This window comes from Oreochromis niloticus, linkage group LG17 (assembly GCF_001858045.2).
Source record: "Oreochromis niloticus isolate F11D_XX linkage group LG17, O_niloticus_UMD_NMBU, whole genome shotgun sequence".
In the NCBI taxonomy this organism is placed as follows: domain Eukaryota; kingdom Metazoa; phylum Chordata; class Actinopteri; order Cichliformes; family Cichlidae; genus Oreochromis; species Oreochromis niloticus.
In genome coordinates, this window is record NC_031981.2 from 34647109 (window position 1) to 34666254 (window position 19146).

Below are 19146 nucleotides of genomic sequence, written 5' to 3' on the forward strand. Positions count from 1 at the left end.
TAACACTGTAGTTACTTCTCATAGTTATATTGGAGTAGGTTTATATTGTAAAGTGCCAAACTGTGTATACGACTCACTGAAGTACTACTATCCTCAATGACACAGCTACTAGACGATACAGCTGACCACATCCACAGTAATCTCTCACTGAGCAAACAGCCACTGATTGGAAGAAGAAGAAGAACCCACAAGGATAGGACAAACTACACGTGGAAGATGGCAACTAGTGCGGCTGCCGACACAGATCTGAACAGACTGGCTGATAAGAAGAGAGTCGGGTACGGAAGCACTTTGCGTTTGAACCGGATAACCAACGGCTGATAACTGATTCTCAAATGATAACATGCAAATGATGCAATCATCCTTTTCAGACCACATAAGAAAATGCTTCAAATTTAGTAAAGCACCTAAAAGATCTCACAGAACTCAAGGTGAATGAGTTTCAGTTTGTATTAACATCATTCTCAAGTCATCCTTAAACACACTTTAGCATTTTGTTGACATTCCTGCTGTGAAGTCAGCCGTGTCCCCCTGTGTTTACAATGGCTAACATAAGATAAATGCTTAAAGCTAATGTACTGTAACTAACATTACACATTGTAGTCACACTAGTAAGCTACTCAGCAACCATCCTAGCATTTCAGTCTGTGTCCTGTCAGCAAAACATATTCTTAATATTTCCTGTTATGGCCTATACCACTGGTACTTTGATTTACAGATGAATGCTTTTATGTCCGCTTGTGATTTATTTAGGCTAATAAGTCTAGCAGGTAGAGGGGATTTAGTGCAGTGTGTCAGATTCAGTTAATCTAGAGCTAAAGCAGAGTCTCTTTGAGGAAAGCCCACATCGTTTCTGCAGACTCTCCTTGCTGCTGTTATGCATGTTGCAAACAGATGATTCACAGCTGGTCCAGCTGAAGAACTAAAAATGCATGGGTTGAGTGTCACTGCGTCTCCTACTAGGATGAGCAAACGTTGATGTGATCGACTCTGGACGTCTCTGTGGGAAATGTGTTACAATAAACTATTTGAGAGATACTAGAGTAAGGTAACTACAGTAATACTGGGCCATAAGGGAAATATGTCAATTAACGTAACACGCTTCAAATTACAAGCAGAGTTGAAGAACGAGACGATGGACACAAGATAGGATCAGCACCTGCTTTCACTGGAAACAATAAAAATCTATATAAATAATGTGCTCAAATTAAACTCAAAGCAATACAAGTAAAAGGAAAAACAAAACAAACCAAAAAAAAAAACTCAACTAAATATCCGCAATGAATGTGACTTGTACACAAGAATGCTTGTGTCCTGAGGCCTTTGGGGTCACTTTACTGCCATTAAAACTATGTTATGTTACAGCATTACCTGCTGGTGTTATTATGAGGACTGCTTTGTGTCATCAAAAGGAAATGCCCCTTTGCAATTAAACTCTCTTGAGGGTGTGCAGCCTACTACCCATTTACCTTTGAGTGATCTGACTTCACCTCATTGCATAACAAGGTGATATAGGCAGTATTTCCTCTAACGTAAAACTAGGACCAAGTTTGTTCGCTCCCTGAGTGCGGCAGCTAAAAGCAAATGTCTGCAACACCAGCATCACTAACAGGCCAACACGGCAGCGCTGCGGCCCTTAAACCGGTTCTTTAAAATGTGAAGTCGAGCTCCTTACCGTGTCACTTATCAGCCTGGCACCGAATCATGCAAATACTCAACTAGTTCACAACTCGCCAAAGGAAAAGGGAACACAATAAACACAGCACATTCTTCTCCCCCCCCCACAAAAATGCAAGAATTCATGTTCAGTCCTAAACTGCCCTACAAGCAAAAGACCTGCAGAAACAAAGCAGGGAATCAAAGGAGCTAAACATCCTTTTATGGGCTCTAAAGTCTTAAGTAAAGAATGACGTACAATGGAAATAAGGACACAAAAAGAAAGTAACGTCTTTGCATAACATGCACACCTCTCACAGTCATGTAAAAGGGGGGCTTTGCATGGTTTCTTAAATTTTAAATGGCGCACTTTCCATGCACCTGAACTGCCGGTTGTTAGGCGACTTTGATTTCAAATGAATGAGCTACATCTAGATTTTCCTCACTTTCACCTGCTGAAAATCTAAGGTAGAAACATGTGAAGCAGCTGCGAGGCGAAATCCAGCAAATTCCCTCTCATTCTTGGGAACTTCTCACTCAACTTGCAGGGAAAAGAAAAAACGCTCTGAATGAGCATGTGACTGCAGATTCAGACTTTCCTACATATCATAAATACCTCATGAAAATCTTCACAAACTACACACACACACAAAAAAAAAAATACCTTAGTATTACCAGTATGGTGAGCCCAGCTTGTGTGGCTGTGAGTCACCGAGCGAGTGCTGTTTCTGAATTAGGCTCTGCTAGTTCATCGTGGCCGAGGTAATCCCCCGTTCGCTGGCTGCCGGGTGACACGCTGGACTATAAATACACTCAGCCTTCATTTGCAGAGAGAGAGAGTGAGGGAGGGAGGAAGAGCGGGAGAGAGATAGGGCCCACTCCCGACTGCAGCGTCATCAACCGCTGTCTGAGTACAAGCATGAAGAAAGAAAAGAAAAAAAAAAAAAAAAAAAAACGGGGGGGGGGGCAATGGGAAGAGGGGAGAGGACTCGGCTGCAGATGCTTGTGCCTGCACTTCCCCTTTTTTCCCACCCTTGTGCACGCATTTTGAGAGAAACATCAGTCCCCTGCAGCTTCAGTAGCACACGACAACCACGCAGCACAAACCGCTGGGGCTTGCCTCAATATTACTACAACCGTTTAGGGAAGTGTGTGCATGTTTTTTGTTGTTGTCACAGAGCGCCTATTTTCCCTCCAAAATAAATGGGCTGAGCACACCAGCATGGGGGAAACTGGCAAAGCGCAAGCAGTGATGAGCAGACGCCGGCGCAGACAGCTACTGTCATTAGTGCAGCGTTATTTATGGACATCTGGATCAGGGATCGGGCACTCCTGTCTTCAGTTACTCTCAACTACCCAAATGTCCCCAATGCGTGTCAGTGTATGAGAGTGGACTGCCCCCTGCTGGACGAGGACGCTGAGATTACAAACACACACGTAGTGCCAGTTTCTGCAGAGACATGTTTGCTGGGGTTTAATGGAGTTGGCTGCCCGGCGCAGGCTGAGGGTGGTTTACTTTGTTAATAATCACGGGAGTGATTATGGAGGTCACTGAGCCAACTGAGAGCGGGATCACTGACAGCACTGACCATTTGTTCAACTTAAAGCCAGTACAGAGCATGCATGTCAACTGACTCATGATGATGCAAAATGGTTAAGGAAGACCAATCTTTTCCTCACTTTCTTACATGCATATAAAAAAGGGTGGACACTCCTTTACAAAAAAAAAAAAAAAAAAAGACCAAAATTTCAAGTATTGACATCAGCACACTTTTTCTCCTTTTGGCGCTGAAAGATGTCAGTAAGCACAGAAATCCTCATATGGTCATTTCATGCACTGCTTTGTTTACGAGTGGTGGACAGTCAGAAGAAAGCCGCCTTAAAAGCAGAGCAGCTAAAGCAGAGATGTATCGATGCCCAGTATGAGACATATAAAGATGATTTTGAACTGTGAGTCATGCAAAGCCACTTCTGTAGAATCTACTAATAAAAATATGGCATTGAGAATGAAAAGCGCCACACTGGCACTGTGCTCTGCTGAATGGAAGCAATGCAAGTCAAACGCATCACTGCTAGAAGTGTTTCGCTTTATCAGTCTGGCCAATCAGAGTGGGATAGTAACTCAGAGTGTAGCAGCGTTTCCTGGGCCCAAACTCTTTAATTTTGCAGTTCCTCCAGAAACACCACCAACTCAGGTGCTGCTCGTCAAGGAAAAGTGTGACCCGAGTGTCTACATCTTTTTTGGAAAATCCTGACATAAGCTGTCAAAGGGCCCTTTCCACTGAAAAGGATGCCTCGGCTAAGTCGGACTTTGCAATGATAGCTTTTCACCATGCAGGCACATCATCGCCTTGGAAATGGAGACCACTCACACATTTAGTCTAAAAACGGTTATTTTGTAACACTGTAAATAGTAGGATGAATCACTGGTATGGCTGTATATTCAGAACATGCTAAAGTGAGATCCATCCAAACTGTAGCTGTGATTGGTTTTGTGGGTTTCACTATTGCCCTGAAAAGAAAAAAAAATCAAAAAGTATTTCTATTTTTTTCCCCCAAAACAATCACCCTAATTTGATTACTAAGGAAATTTGTTTATATAATAATAAATGTAAAAACTGCAATATTACACTGAGGGATTTTCTAGGCTATTAACTGTCTGGCTGATAAAATTGGAGGGAAAAGAAAAATCTGACTAAGTGATTAGTCTGAATGGAAGAAAACAGTTCAAACTGAGCACAGTCTAATGGATGACGTTAGAGACAGTCTGTACAAATATTGTGTGTGCGTTTAAGAGCCATTTGAAACAGTTAATTACATTCTTCAGTAAAACAGTCGTATTTTAAATGCAGTTCATACATGTGGCATTTTAGGCTGTGCATAACACACGATGACACATGTTTACTGTGTGTGGCCAATGCGATCGGAGCGACAAGAGTCATTTAAAATAAATAAATAAAAACCTTCCCAAAAGCAGACACATTTTCTCATTTGGCTCCAAAGTTATCTGCTTTCATTTCTTTATCACATCCCATCTGCCTTTACGGGTCCTAAACGCAGCAACGAGACCCTTTAGACACTTAAGGGGCGTCCACACAGCACGTGTGGGGCAAGTCTGACCAGTAAGTGGGCTGGTCGCTAACTGCCCATCAGGTTCTGGTTGACAAGGTAACCCTACTACTATGTCAATGACTATTTTCCTTCACTCTTATTGGTAGATGCTTCGATCACTTGTGTCAAAACTGAGAAAAAGCTTAACCTGGGAGGCACGCCTGCAGAATAATGACTTCGGACAGACAGACAGGTACCTGTAGGTGACACCTTGGAATCATCAGTTAACTCAAGCTGTACACAGACTCGTACTTCTAGTGGCCGACAAGCAACATGCAGTTTACCTGTATGGTCGACTAGTGGCCCACAATCCTAAAACACAACATGCAGAAAACATTTATTGCGGTCAGTGCTACTTTAGCTTAACGGGACCGTGCTCAGCTTTAGGTTGCCAACTGGCTCTGGCTCTCTTGTAATTTGCCTCCCCCACCCCTCCTCACTCAGACCATCAGTCTATAGATCTTCTCTGCACGAGATGCTTTGACTGCTCACGACTTTGAAACCACATCTATTAATGATGGCTCAGTTCGCTTCAGTAAGACGTGACGGTTAACCTGCATGCCACCTTCCCTCAATTTGAATGCAGCCATCAGTGATATGCCTGTGCCTCCCCAGGTCAAAGTCTCCCGTGAGAAGGCCTATGAAAACAATAACACTTGTATGGGCTTATAAAGTGTTTCTTACTAGTGCTTGCTTTAATTGTCTACATAGCATGTACATAATCTTATCACGGGTGTCTTCCAACACTAGAACATTAGAGATTTACTCTTTAGAGAATTTACTCTTTTAAGACACGGGTTGCTATCGACTTGGGATTGACTAAATACAGAGAATAAACTCCAGTTAAAAGCAAAGCGCAAGCCAAGTGATGCAGTTCTGCTAAAGAGCTTAAGAAAATGGTAAAGTCTGGTTGTAGCTCTGTCAAGTACATCTGCCCATCTGCCTGTTAGCAAGGAAACTGAGAGAAGGAGATTAGGCTATCAGTGGTGGCCAACACTGCTGGAGGGCAGGTCAAATTACAGACAGACCCAAAAAAAAAAAAAAAAAAGTCCCAAGAGCCTTCAGATGTTATCTGTGATAGAAGGTTTGCTCTTGTATTGTGCAACATTGTCTATTAATGCGTATAAAACCACAGGAGGTGGCACTGGTCCACATGCCTCTCTCGATAACTCATCTTCATTTAGGCGATCCTGAGCAGCAGCTCGGATGAAGCAGGAGGAATACAAACAGAGCTAATGCAAGCCAGATCAAAGGCCACTTCATCCAGATGTTTCAGGAGAACTTACAGGCGGCTGTGCAGCATGGCACAGGAAGCAAAGTGGCACCAAACAGCCATCACGGTACATGGCATAATCTCATAAAAAGGTGTGAAAATTAACACTTGCTAGTAAAATGTGTGTGCAGTCCAAAAGCTGGGCAATAGTTCACTGCTGTGTTTTCATTGGTTTGTTGCCTTCTAGAAACAAGAATATCATTTGTGTAAAGCTGAAGAGCTGATGTTTAACGAACTGCACAGATATGTGTCGTTAGCAGTGATTCCACACACTTTATCTGGAAGATCGGTCTAGAACGTGTAACAGCTGATTTGTTGGACATTCATCAACTTGTTTGTTTTTACCATTACCCATTACTCTAAGAGGGCACCACCATTTGAGATTTATTTAATAGATGGCTCATAGCCCCTTCTCACCCTTATTCTGCAAGTTACTGCTAACCAGCAAACCTCAGCCTTTCCCATTTCATATTTACCCTGACCAGTATCAGCCCTTAACTGCTTCCCCAGAGAGGATTTCGTCCTATACCCAGATGTACTCCAGCTCCACTAGCTCTGAAAAGCCATTCTAACCAGAACCTGCAGCAGGTGGAGAACTGGTTCATGTGTCATGCTCACCAAAGCCACAATAGCAGAGGCAAAGCCCATACGTGGCTACAAATAAAAACAAACAACAAACATTTGCAGGTGTGATTTCATATTTAATTTGCGACTGCATGCATGTCTTCTGTTGCAGTGCACATGCACACAAATGCAACCTACCATGAATAACACAATCTAAACCTATTGCCACCACAGACAGTACAAAAGATTGATGTAGCTTTTGGGTCTGAAAAGCAAAGTCAAGGTACAAGTGCCTTAGACACGCATCCTTTCAGTGCACACCAGGGGGCGACCCCGGGGTGGGGGGGGGGGGGGGGGGTGGGGGGGGGGGGGCAAAAAAGACTAACCACAACATAAAGTCCATGTTGTGAATTTTGTGAGACCGACAACTCAATAACCAATGAGCTTTAGTCATATCCATTCCCCACTCGTCACGTCTAGTTTGAAAACACCAACACGGCAGCAGTGAAAGCATCCCAAACCAAAAGCCATGTCTATATTTCATTCTATGAGTGCAATGTAGATCTATTAACAGACGTTATCCCTGAAAGTTGCAGTTACTTCAAAAGGTTTCGGTCTCTTTGGGCAAAGCATGGTTCACTATGCAGACAGAGTGACAGGACACAAGATCCCCAAGGCTGACATGATTCTATTCATTTGACAATGTCTCCTGAGAACATACATTCAAATAAGCATAAATTTGCATTAATCACATGACTGTACCACCTTCTAATTGCAGGGGTCATGAGTAAGCAGGGGTCTAAAAGAAGGGTCACAAGGCAGAAATGGTTGAGAGATGCACAGCTAACAGAAGAGGAATTGCATTACGATGTGAAACATCCTACTATTGAGTGAAATGAGTAAACCCAAGAACGGGATTGCACCTGCTTCTCCGTGTTGCTGTTAGCTTTTAAAGAGTGGTCTGCACAAGAAGCACCCTGCTGAACTCTGGAGACAGATCACTTAGTGTCGGCTGATTCAGCATCAAGTAGTATACACAAAGACCTGTTTCTGTTTGTCTAACCACAGTATTAAAAAAAAAGCAAACTCATAAGCACAGCATGAGTTAAAAGGTGAATCCAATTTGAAACACTCATGAATGAACGCATCAACAGATCACTGTCACATGTGCTCATCAAATCAGACTTATGATTTCAAAATAAATGCATTTTTAAAGAAGGCATTTGGATAAGTAAATATAACACGAGGGGCTTTCTGAAAACTCTCCCTGTTTAACTATTTAAATGTGTTACTGAAAGCCAGAATAAGCCATAAGTACAAAAAAAAAAAAAACAACTGATGAATTGTCCATTTGAGCTTTCGCAGAAGCTGGAGTGAATGTTCCTTGATGTCAGGCTCAAGGGCCCTATTTCCTCCCAATGGGGTTGCAGCAGTGAGGGCAAACAAAGGCTGAAGCGGGGTATCCGTCACCTGACTTGGTTTCTAGGTACAACACACCTCAGTTTGGGAACAAAAAGTAGTCGAAGACTAAAGCAACACCAAGAGAGGCCTTACTTCAAAACACTCTTCATTCACTCTCAAATTACAGAGTTTGCCCGAACAAACTGCATGATGGTGCTTTAGTGGGAACAAAAAAACAAAAAAAAGGTTGTGAGGGTTCAAAGTTTGCTCCAAACCACTTCCAAATAATATGAAACTACTAATGGAAGAGAAAACCGTGAGAGATGTGAAACTGTGTTGACTGAGAATCAGTTGAATCGTTGCAGCCATGGGAAAAAGTGGAAGCAGTCTTGAGTAACTGGAAGCCAATCCAGCAAAATTCAGGGCAGAGTACATAAAGATACGCCAAATTATAGAAGGGGGAAAACAGTAGCAGGCTGACAGGAACAGAGGGGAAACGTATAAACTGGCTGCAGTGATGTAGCAGACTGTTCTATTATTTCCCCAAACTCCTTAAATCCCTTTAAATTTTCACACTTTTTCATGTTGTGTACAAGTCCTGGCCATATTCAATATATTATTTAACACTCTCTGTCACCGCCCACCCTTGGACAACATCCTTCTGTATGTCTGACTGACTGATCAGGGATTTTCTTAATGTCGCACCTCTTATTTACATATGTATCCCGTGCCCCGACACTGCCAGTAAACAAGGCCGAAAACAGAGCTGCATCTTGACTGCGCCCTCAGAGTGTCACAGTGATCTGAAGCTGGCACTTTGATCCAGACGCGAATCCGTCCGCCCCTGAAGTTGAAATGAAATCAGCGCCATTGGTGAGGATTGATGTCAAAGCGGCGCTCCCAACAAGTTGAAAACGAGCTGGAAAAATGTTTCTGGCACGCGTCGCTCACTTATTACAGTGACATTCAGATATCAAATAGATGGCAGTGGGAGCTGGCACTGAACTTCAGCGCCGCTTATTACTCTGCGCTGAGTGGGAAGCGCTGACCAGAGAGGGGGGCCACATCATGATCATCCCATTCATTCAGAGAAAAGAAGTCAGGGCGACAGGCGGCACGATCCTGGTGAAGATTTTTGGAGCTGTACTTCTACCTGCTAACTCTTGGAAAATAACTGAAAGAGTGGATAAAATAAATAAGGAATGAACACTTTAAGATGGGCCTGTTTAAGATAGACTAAAAAAAAGAAAAGAAAAAAAGAACTGAACTGCACCCAACCTGACAATGCCCTTAATCATCACTTATAAAACACACAAACTGTCGCCAGTGTATTCACAATGGTTAAAGAAGCAAACATTGCTCACAAACTGCCAGGCTGCCAGTGGTTACAGCTGGTCATTCAACTGGATAATCAAGGTTAACTGATATTAGCAAACATCCACCCAGCTCAAGTGTCCTTGAGAGAGAGAGAGAGACAGACACTGAATCTGAACCAGCTCCACTGAGTACAACCCTGTATACCTGCCTGTGACCTCTGAACCCCCTGGGAGAGAGCCAAAGAGAAATTTCCTCCATAGCGTTTACAACATTCACCCACTTTTTGCCAGGCAAAACTAAAGAGAGGGAGAAAAAAAACAGCACGCAGGGAGGAGAGAATAGTCTCTTCATTATCAGAGCCAGTTGAAGCAAGACAAGACCTCGCTGCCCGCTGCCTCTGACATCCACTACACCGAGCCGCCTCAGATAAACTTTAGAAAGCAGCTCCGAAGGCTCTCGTGACACAAGAGCACGGCAGCTGTAAGCGAGGCCTCCTTTCCTCTATGTCTCATCTTCCTTCCCAATATTATAGGCAATAATTACAGTGACTAAGCTCAGCGAGACAGGTGAAAGAGTCTCAGATGGTCGTAACGTTTATTTATATCATTTTCTGACTCAAGTTTGCATCTGGTATTTATGAATGTGGTGTTGACATAAAATAACAGCTGCATTTATTGCTCAAATTGTCCATGCAAAGCAAACTTAAAGAAACTTGAAAGCTGTTTAATGCTAAACCTGTTAGACAGAAAAAATAAAATAAAAAGGGGAATTCTTATGTCTGCTAAGTTTTACAGAGGCTGTGAGGATATCTGCATAAATCCCAGCGCAGAAAACCAAACAACTTTGCACTACAGCTACTCGCACTGTAGTAGGAGGAGGATGAGAGACGACTAACTGCTGTCTTGTCAGAGGTCAGGGCTTCCTAGTGGACCATTGTGCCAAATCACATGATTTGCTTGAGAAAAGCTGCCTTGTAACGCATTCTGCCATTAACACTGATATGTAGCAGGTTAACACTTTGTAACCAAGGTGGTATTAAGACTTTGACCACTTCTAACTGCATCCATAACTGTGGGTAATCCGTGAAGTTGCAGCAGATAACTTGTTGACATAGAAACTTGCAAAATATCCACGAGTGGATTACAAGTGTTTCACTGCAGGTGTGATCCCTCGTAGGCAGGTGCTGGTGAGGGGAACAATCGTTGCATGCATGAGAAAAGGAGTACAGCGAAAGAAGCCAGCACCAAAACCACAAATGCCAGCTGTTGGAGAAGGCAGACTCTCATCATGACAGATGACTTGGGTTAAGAGTTTTGGAGGGGGGCTGTGTGAAATGCACATCAGAGCCCACAGATCTGCTCAGTGGTGTATCAAAACCAAATGCCCTCTCCTGGCTACACAATTTTCACCAGTTTAACATACAAAAATCCTGCTTTAAACCGTGCTCCAAAAAAACAAAGCTACGATCCACACTTGACAGCCCTCACATTTCAGACTGGTGTTCTTATCTAGCCCTGCCACAGCAAAAGTACACAATAGAAACTTAAGCTGCCTGACACAATGCTGTACTAGTGCAGCTTCCCAGCAGAGAGGCGCAGAGAGGGCTGGATCCTGCATGCTGACTGCATCTCTACATTTGTAAACACTTCCCACATGCTACCTGAGAGGACGAGAGCTGCATGCTCCGTGCCACTTACCGAAGGTAGTACTGTTTTAAAGCGAATGCAGCGTTGGAACAACTCCTCGGAAAGTTAAACTCCTCTCCAAGTTCAATCCATTGGTTTTTGTCAGATACCTGAAAAGAGGAAATGAGTTCGTTAAGAGATGAAAAACACCGGCGAACCACAAACAAAAAAAGAGCGGTTACACCGACAGCAAGCCATCTGGTCTGCCACAGGTTCCCCCCGCAAAAAAGAATGAGGCAACACTAGAATCATTAATCAATAACTTTTGGAAACTGCTCTAAAATACTTTAGGAGGAGGGAAGAAAAAAAACACCAGAGTGTTTGGTATAAAATTATTTTTTTTAAGTTTAGCCTCGCATGTGTTTATTAGCCGTGCTTATTTACAATTGAGTACAGTAGGTACAACTGCCTGACTCCCTTTAGGACATTATCGTTACTGTTCAGGCTAGTTAGCACTGTAGCTAACGAGCTAACTTGACTTTCCTCATTTTTTGGCGTTAAAACCTAGCGGGGCTAAACTCCAGCAAACTGCCCCCGGCGGTAAACAAATGCTTTAGCTTGAGGCGACCCGTTTGAATTAGGAGTGGGCTTTTGGTAGCGTTTACTGTATGCACTGCATGGGCCTGTGAGGCCTACATTTTGTCATCAGCCATGAAGCCGAAGAAAGATGGCTATGGCGAGAAAGAAAATTCAGGCTTCCCCCCCCCTCCCGGGTGAAAACTACCGGTAAAACCCCGGGCGAGACGCCGCGACCTAAGCGGTGTTTTCCGAGGCCGGGCTCCGAGCCGATAATCGATGTTAAACGTGCCCGCTAATTTTGAGTCGCTCCAACTGCACTCTGACTCGGAGCGGTTGTACTCTCAATTCAAACCACACACAACAACACAAGCCACCACATTACATAGAGATACATGGCAAACTAGCACAAGGCCAACACCGACCCACTAACGCTTTTCTGGAAGCTTACACTTGTCCCGTGTTACCCACACGGAGTTGTGGAGTGGTCCACCGGGAAGTCCACGGAAGGCAGAGTGTGGAGAAAATAACACTTTTAGTTCGCACTCACCTTAGCAAAGCCACCTAAAGAGACGACTCTGATATAGAGAGCATTCAGATCCAGCTCTTTCCCACCCACGATAGGAATCTTCTTGAACGGCGATCTGTTGGGAAAACACAAGAAATAAATCCACATTTGTTCAAATAACACTTCTGGCAAACTCGCCGCTGCATGCAATGGTGATTTAAAGTTATATTTCTTGGAAATAAAGACGCCCCAATCTCACCCTCTGCTTTGGTGAAATTGCCGCAGCTCGTCCAGGAAAGCCTGTCCTTTCCTTCGCTGATCTAGTAGATTTTTCCCCGTCGAATTTGCCATTGTTTTTGCATGCAAAAACGGTTATACCCCACTTCAGTCGCTTCTTAAGACACCAAGGATCCCATACTCCGCCGGCGCTCAGTCATTCGCCAAGCTGAGTGTTTAAAAAGTTAAAGAAATAGCTGATAGCAAGAAGAGCGGCAGCTCGCTAATAAAGACTGATGCACACAGAAAGCAAGCCCGATTCAAGCCCGTACTAAGTTCCAGCGAACAGTCGCAAATACGACCGATTTACCGGCAGGTTAGAAACGCCATGGCAAAAGGTGTTGAATTAATGCTTTTGGTCGCGGTTGTATTCGTTTGGAGTGGTTTGACAGTGTGTTACGGACGCAGCTCCGAGGCTATCGCACACACTGTAGAGCGGCAGAGGGATCCAGTTCTCAGACAAAAAGATGTGAAGGCCGCGGAGGCCGGCCTACCATGCGTGCAGCGACCTCTATGCCCGAAAGAGGAACTGCACCGTCCAGAACCGAGCGACCGCTGGAACAATAGAGACTGTTTTCTTTTTTAGGGACCGTCTGCCCTCTTCCCTCCGTGCGGAAAACGGGTCAGGAGGTACTTGGAAATGTCCCGTGGGGGAGGGGATAATACTAATTAATTGAGCATCCTTATTTTACCAATAAAATACGAGGACATATTAATGGCTGGATATTTTTATAAAAGGAAAAAATGCAGTAAAATTATTTCGAAATAGCCTTTACAGAAACTCTTTATAAACTGACAAGATATTTTTATTATGCTTTCTACAGTCGAATAATAAGTAGAGATACACTGTTCATCTCCTACAGAAATGAATGAATATAGCGATCAAAATATCAATAAATTAATAATAGTCTTTATATATTTTTTAATCCTGTAAACAATTTCCCTTTTAATTGTGATATCACCTCAATTTTTACATTGCACATTATCCTGTTGAAGAGATGAGAAAAATCTTACATGTTCACAGTGACTGTAGCATTTATGGTGGTGCAAAATTTCCCTGCACACTGTGATTGCTAACTTTAAAGTTTTTGGTAGTTTGCATATGTTCAATACAGTCTTCAGTGGGGTTTTTTCCTGCCATGCTGCTTTCTTTTTTCTCTTTCTTTTTCTGGTAAGCTGCCACTATCCCTTGCTGACAACTTCAAAACGACTTTATCTCACGGGATGGTTGGAAATTACTCCTGATCCCTTTTTCCTGCAACTGCCAAGCGGATATCTTCTTGATGGGGTTACATTCAACCATTACACGTACCCCTTTGCTCAATGAAAAACCTGTCACAAAATGGCGGAGACGTACGTTAGCAGACCCCATTTTGAGGAATTGACACTAGACAGCGGAAAAGTGCATGTCCCTGCGTGTGGTTTTCGAAATTGGGCTCTTTTTTGCAAACAAAGTGCGGCGCAGCGGAGCTCACCTCGCGCCTGTTTGGACTCCCCACCCGTCAACCGAATTCTGGGCTAACGTGTGTTGGTTAGGCGCTAGCCCGTTAGCTTTAGCAAAATTCGCCACTAATCTTTCCTGAGGGAATCGCGCAAAGCCAGCTACTCTGTCATATTTTACGCCAACGTGAAATCTAGTACTACTCTTTTTCGCTGCTACTTGATACTAAACGCTTTTTTCTGGAAAGAAGTTGTTGCCTCCGTGAATTCTTTGGACGCTAGCGGTGCCTGCTTCCTACTTTAGCCTGTCAGATTCCAATCCCCTGTAATCACTGCTAACAAAGTTACCTCTCCGTATGCCAGCTGCTTACATAGAAGCTCACAAGCAGGCAACCAGGATGCATATTTCCCTACATTCATCAGCCGCTAAAAACCTTTTATTACTCTCAAGAGATTTGAGGAAAGGCTAACACTGTTAAAGGCGTGCTAAGTTTTGTAGCTAACAGGCTAGCCGTGGTGCGTGCGTGCGGTCACAGAGCCGTTGTAGCTAAGCCAAACAGCGTTCAACACTTAATTTTAGCAGTCGAAAATTGGCCGTAAAAATAATTTTTTATGTTTGGGGTTAATGCTACCACCACCGACCGGTTTTGCCGAGATAGCAAATGTAAATGCAGAGCGAAATGGTCGTTTATTACGTGTTATCAGTAAAATGGATCTCTGTTTGCTAACTTTGAGGGCTGAAACGTTCGTAAATGCTGTGACAGTTAACTGTCAAACACCGATATGTTTATTCTGTGCATTTGAGTGTCATAAGTACACGAAAACCACCGGAAATAATTAAAAACTAATAAAGAGTAAAGAGTGGAATTGTTGGAAGCTGGGTTCAAATTTTAGAACAATAGTTAAGATTTTAACAGAGCCAGTGTTAGTAGCTTTATTCTTATAGTAAAGTACATTTGAGGATTTTTTTTTTTGGACTAAAGTGAATAAATGCTACTTCTAAAGAGTAGCCATTTGGGATTTCTACTAAATCCTTAGCCTGTTGTATGACAAATCACAGGAACCTTGAAATGCTTGCATGGTTAGAGAAAATCAGTCACCTTATACTTCTTTATAAGTAGAAAAGTTTTATCAGCTAATCTCCAGCTCATTTCCTTCCTCCCACAATCATAAATGCACCAACTAAGGTGAAAGAAAAATACTACAAATCACATTCACCATTATTAATTCATATCCCTAAAGCGCACATTGGGGAACAAAGTAGCTCTGTCTTTCCTCCATTTATTATGCTGTGACTGCATTTGAAAGCTCCACAATCAGTTATGCCATCACTACAGAGGTCCTCATGTGATGTGACAGTCAGGCCTCTCATGACATATGGCGCAAATGGGGGCAGTTAGCCCAAGCTGCCTGAAAGCACGCAGACAAAAGATCCCAGTGGGATGCTAACCGCATGTAACGTCCTTACACTTCCCTCCACGCTGTGGCCTCTGCCTGAGCTCTTATGGCACTGGAGTCATAGTGCTGAGGAGCCATTTGGTAGAAAAGGGCTCCATCTTCTGGTAGACAGGCATTATATGGAGGGGTAGTGAAGAGTCCCCTCATTGCCTTAGGAACATAATGAGGGATCAGTAGAGAGATTTTAAACTGGATACAGTGCTACAGTTGGAGCAGGATGCATGCTGGGAGATTAAGGGAGGGAGCTGCATGGGGTGGAGACTGATCCTAATGCAGATGGAAATAGTGTAATTTGAAAAGTTTGTTGTAGAATGAAAATAAGTACTTTAATTTGATCAGGTTGTGTTAGTATGTGAATCAGTGAGACAACAGGCCTGTCTGTTTACTGTGAACATGACTTCAAAAATCCCTCCCAGATGGAAATAAAAACTGAACCGTGTAAAACACATTGTGGAGGACGTTGGAGTCGGATGATTCGACACAGATACATTGTATTATAGTTGGTGATAATGTGTAACATTAAAGTGTTTCCATATCTGTCTCGTGGCAGCAGACCTGAGTCAGTGATCCACTGCCTGTTAAGTAGGTGGTGCAGGAGGTGGTCAGGATTAGCCATGGTGATTTTATTTATATAGCGCATTTCATTGCGTGTCAGCTCAGTGTGCTTATTGTAAAAGATAAAAGCCTATATAGATCTAATATACCTTAAAGCAATAAAAACAACAATAGAACCTTGCCAAGAATCCTGGGAAGAGTTGAAAGATGTGCAGCTGATGACCTGAGAGGTTTGATTGGGTTATAGACAGCAAGTCAGAGATCTACTGTGGTGCAAACCACTGAGTGGTTTATCAAGTAATAGAGGGATTTTTAAAGGAAATTCTGTATTCATGAAGTGATGTTGATGTGTTTAAAGTTCTGTACATCTGTAAGGACTCTGGCTGCTGCATTCTGAACAAGCTGATGTCGTTCTACTGATGGATATATATGATGAATGAGAGTTGCTCTGTTGTGTTGGAGTCACCGTCTCTGATGATGCTCCGCCAGCAGATGGAGAAACTAAGAATAAAAACTGAAGCTCAGTAAAGATAAAAAGAATTGGACTAGAACAATAAGCTAAACTCTCCTCCCCAAGCTGCCAAGGAGGAAAGATGTTATTCACATGATTCTTCTCTATGGATACAACAGTTTGGTATTTTACTTTGGTAAAATAAAACATAAAATTCAATGTTTTCATGCTGTTAATTTTTTGGGTGATGCAGTATCAAATATGTATATTTTTTTTAAGATGTACTAATTAGTTGATATTATCATTAATATATATATTTATTATAAAAATGTAATAATGTGAATAAAACTTATTTTAAAAAGGTTCTGACATATTTGTGTCACAGCTAAGGGAGGGTCAGTGCCACCCCAAGGCCCCCTTTAGACACCCTGCTGTGCATCACCCACACTCCACCATTGCTGTAGAGTGATCCAAATGTAATAAAATCACAATGTTGTCGATACAACTTAATGATTTTCGCATTACAAGGATCATTCCTCTTTATAAAACAGTTAGAGCTTTCATCAAATCATATTACAGCCTTTCAAATGAATTAAAAACCAGGATTTGGACCCAGCCATCCAAAAACATGGCCTTTCTTTTTTAACCATTTTGCTGTTGTCTAACTTGTGCCCTTTGGGTCACTGCCTCTCTTTGCAAGATAACGTGGTGGTTCAGTGGTTGCACTGCTGGTTTTACAGGAAAACTGTCCCAGGTCATGGTCTGCACTTGTTAGGTTGAGTTAGGCAGGCATAGTTCCTCCTGTGGGTGGAGCCTCGTCTTCCCGCTCTTAGGCCACCACACCTGTTGCTCACCTGCCGCCTCATTTAACTGAATTTTTGAACCAGCCCCTAGATCCAGCCTCTGCCAGATAGTCTGCATTCCCCTGTGTGGTAAGTGGACTCCTCGAGTGTTCCTGACATTAATGTCTTTGTTTCCTTGCAATCCAGAGCTCTCTGTGTGGCTGAGGAGCGGCCTTCTCGCCGGATCTACTCTCCTGCTGAAGCCAAGCTGGTTCATTCCGTCTGCAATCTCCCATTAGTTCACTCCCTGCCTTCATCCACCTATCTGCCCACCCTCCTGTCTCCTCCACTACCCCCCTCAAGCAAACTAGTGCCGCTTACAGGAGTCTAAGCTCATTTTAGATTGGTAACAATCTAAAATAAGCTGTTCCTTACACATCTAATCTTTAATCTTTTAAAGGACTGGAAATTGTTACAACAGGTTACGATGGGGGAGATCTTAAAGGTGTGGTAGAATCGCTATGACTGCTTTTAATGCTGCTCTTTTAGTGATATGTTATTGCACATGACGCACATGCTGATGTTCACTTATCTGTACTGAATATCAGTTGTGTTTTCTTATTATTGTATGTTGCAACGTCTGCTGCCCTTTAGACCGGGTGTCTCTTGAAAAATACATTTTAATGTCAAGGAAGCTTTTATGTGGACAAATGAAGGATAATTACCCCAAAAGTAAATTTAAAAAGATGAGATTGGAAGTGCTTTGTAAAAAGAAATCACTGAATCCACAGATCTCAGCCTTAGAAGGAGAAAGTGCCAGAGTCTGGCAGACACTGTTGCAAAATCTGTGTCCCCTTTGATGCTTGTCTAAAAAGTCAAAACCGGAATCTTAATCCTGAATTTTCTGTCTTGGCTTTTTAATCTGATTTCACGAGAAATGTTGAGGCAGTCCTAAAATAACACTTGTGCATTTGGACACAAAATTTAGCCCAGACTGGGAACCTCTCACCCAATGACAGACAGGCTGGCTGATGGGGATATGCTCCTCACTAACCCCAATTGTATAAGTAATGGACATTAAATGTAATTTCTTCCATTAAACTTTACCATCAGAAAGTGAATGTAGACATGAAGCGAATAAGAATGCAATTTGCAGAAATAATAAAGTGCAGTAATAAAGTTTTAAAAGGTTCAAAGTAGAATCTAGTGTGCTGTTACAAAATGTCAAACTTCTTGAAGTAAATTTCTTACTCTAGAAGCACAAACTAAAAGAAAAAGCAGCACAAAAAATGATGCGCCCTCCACCATGCTCTCCTCACAAATGTTGTTTGGTCTGTTTTTGTCCTCTTTTTCAGAGAGATTAGCAGCAGACAGTAGGATTTGTAGACAGGTGCTGTTATTAGGACTGTTGAACACTCACTTTCTGTCTTTTCTGTAGTCTTTTCCACTTTTGCAGGGACTCTTCGATGGTCCTGTGAAAGTTTTTGCAATCCACATATGATTCACGCCAGCCATTCTTTCTAGAAAAGAGCAAACTTTGTCAGTAAACAGGCTTGACCTTTTTTTTTAAAGTGGGATGATCTCTATAAACCACAGTTTTTTTATTTATTGGATCACTGGACTCTCTGTAGCTTATGGAGGAGCTGTTGTTTCAGGAATTCAAATACCTTTCCATGCATAAAAACATGAAAAGTAAAATATTTGTTTTTAATTTAGTTGAATTGTTCGTCTAGATTTGTGAATTCTGTGAAATTCCAGTAATCCCAAATGCTTCACAAACATTTTGTCCCAGTTGGACGCTGATCTAATGTCACAATATTGTGGCAATCCCTTTTGGCCTTGAATGATTAGCTGAGCGCAGCTATGAAGAGGATGAAAAGTGGAAAGGTTTTTGGTGCAGGTGACATACCTGTGGAGGGATGAAGATTTGTAGGAGAGAGATCAGTGGACTTTCTAACCAGACTGTTTTACACAATCTTGGAGAGTTAGGATGACTGAAGAATGGAGAAGAAGTGTACTGACTGATGTGCAGAGCTGTAGTAACTAAAGAGGGTTAGAGGGGAGTTGCTTAACCAAATCATGAAGCTGTGGGGAAGAGCTGTTGAAGCTAGGCTCAGAACAAAGGTGACAATAAGTGAATAGCAGTATGACCT

General features: G+C 42.6%; 2 protein-coding genes across 2 annotated transcripts in view; one reads left to right on the forward strand and one right to left on the reverse strand.

Moving 5' to 3' along the window:
- arid2 (AT-rich interactive domain 2) overlaps positions 1 to 14536 on the reverse strand; it is a 39546-nt gene extending 25010 nt beyond the window's left edge. The window contains exons 1-4 of the mRNA XM_005460425.4: positions 14096 to 14536; positions 12291 to 12476; positions 12074 to 12167; positions 11020 to 11117 (exon numbers count right to left, since the gene is read on the reverse strand). Coding sequence (XP_005460482.1) covers positions 11020 to 11117; positions 12074 to 12167; positions 12291 to 12382 — 284 coding nt within the window. The 5' untranslated portion in view covers positions 12383 to 12476; positions 14096 to 14536. The remainder of the gene's footprint in view (positions 1 to 11019; positions 11118 to 12073; positions 12168 to 12290; positions 12477 to 14095) is intronic.
- Positions 14537 to 17006: 2470 nt separating this feature from the next.
- Positions 17007 to 19146, forward strand: part of gas2l3 (growth arrest-specific 2 like 3) — a 29715-nt gene continuing 27575 nt past the window's right edge. The window contains exon 1 of the mRNA XM_005460423.4: positions 17007 to 17143. The gene's annotated coding sequence lies outside the window, so the exon portion shown is untranslated. The remainder of the gene's footprint in view (positions 17144 to 19146) is intronic.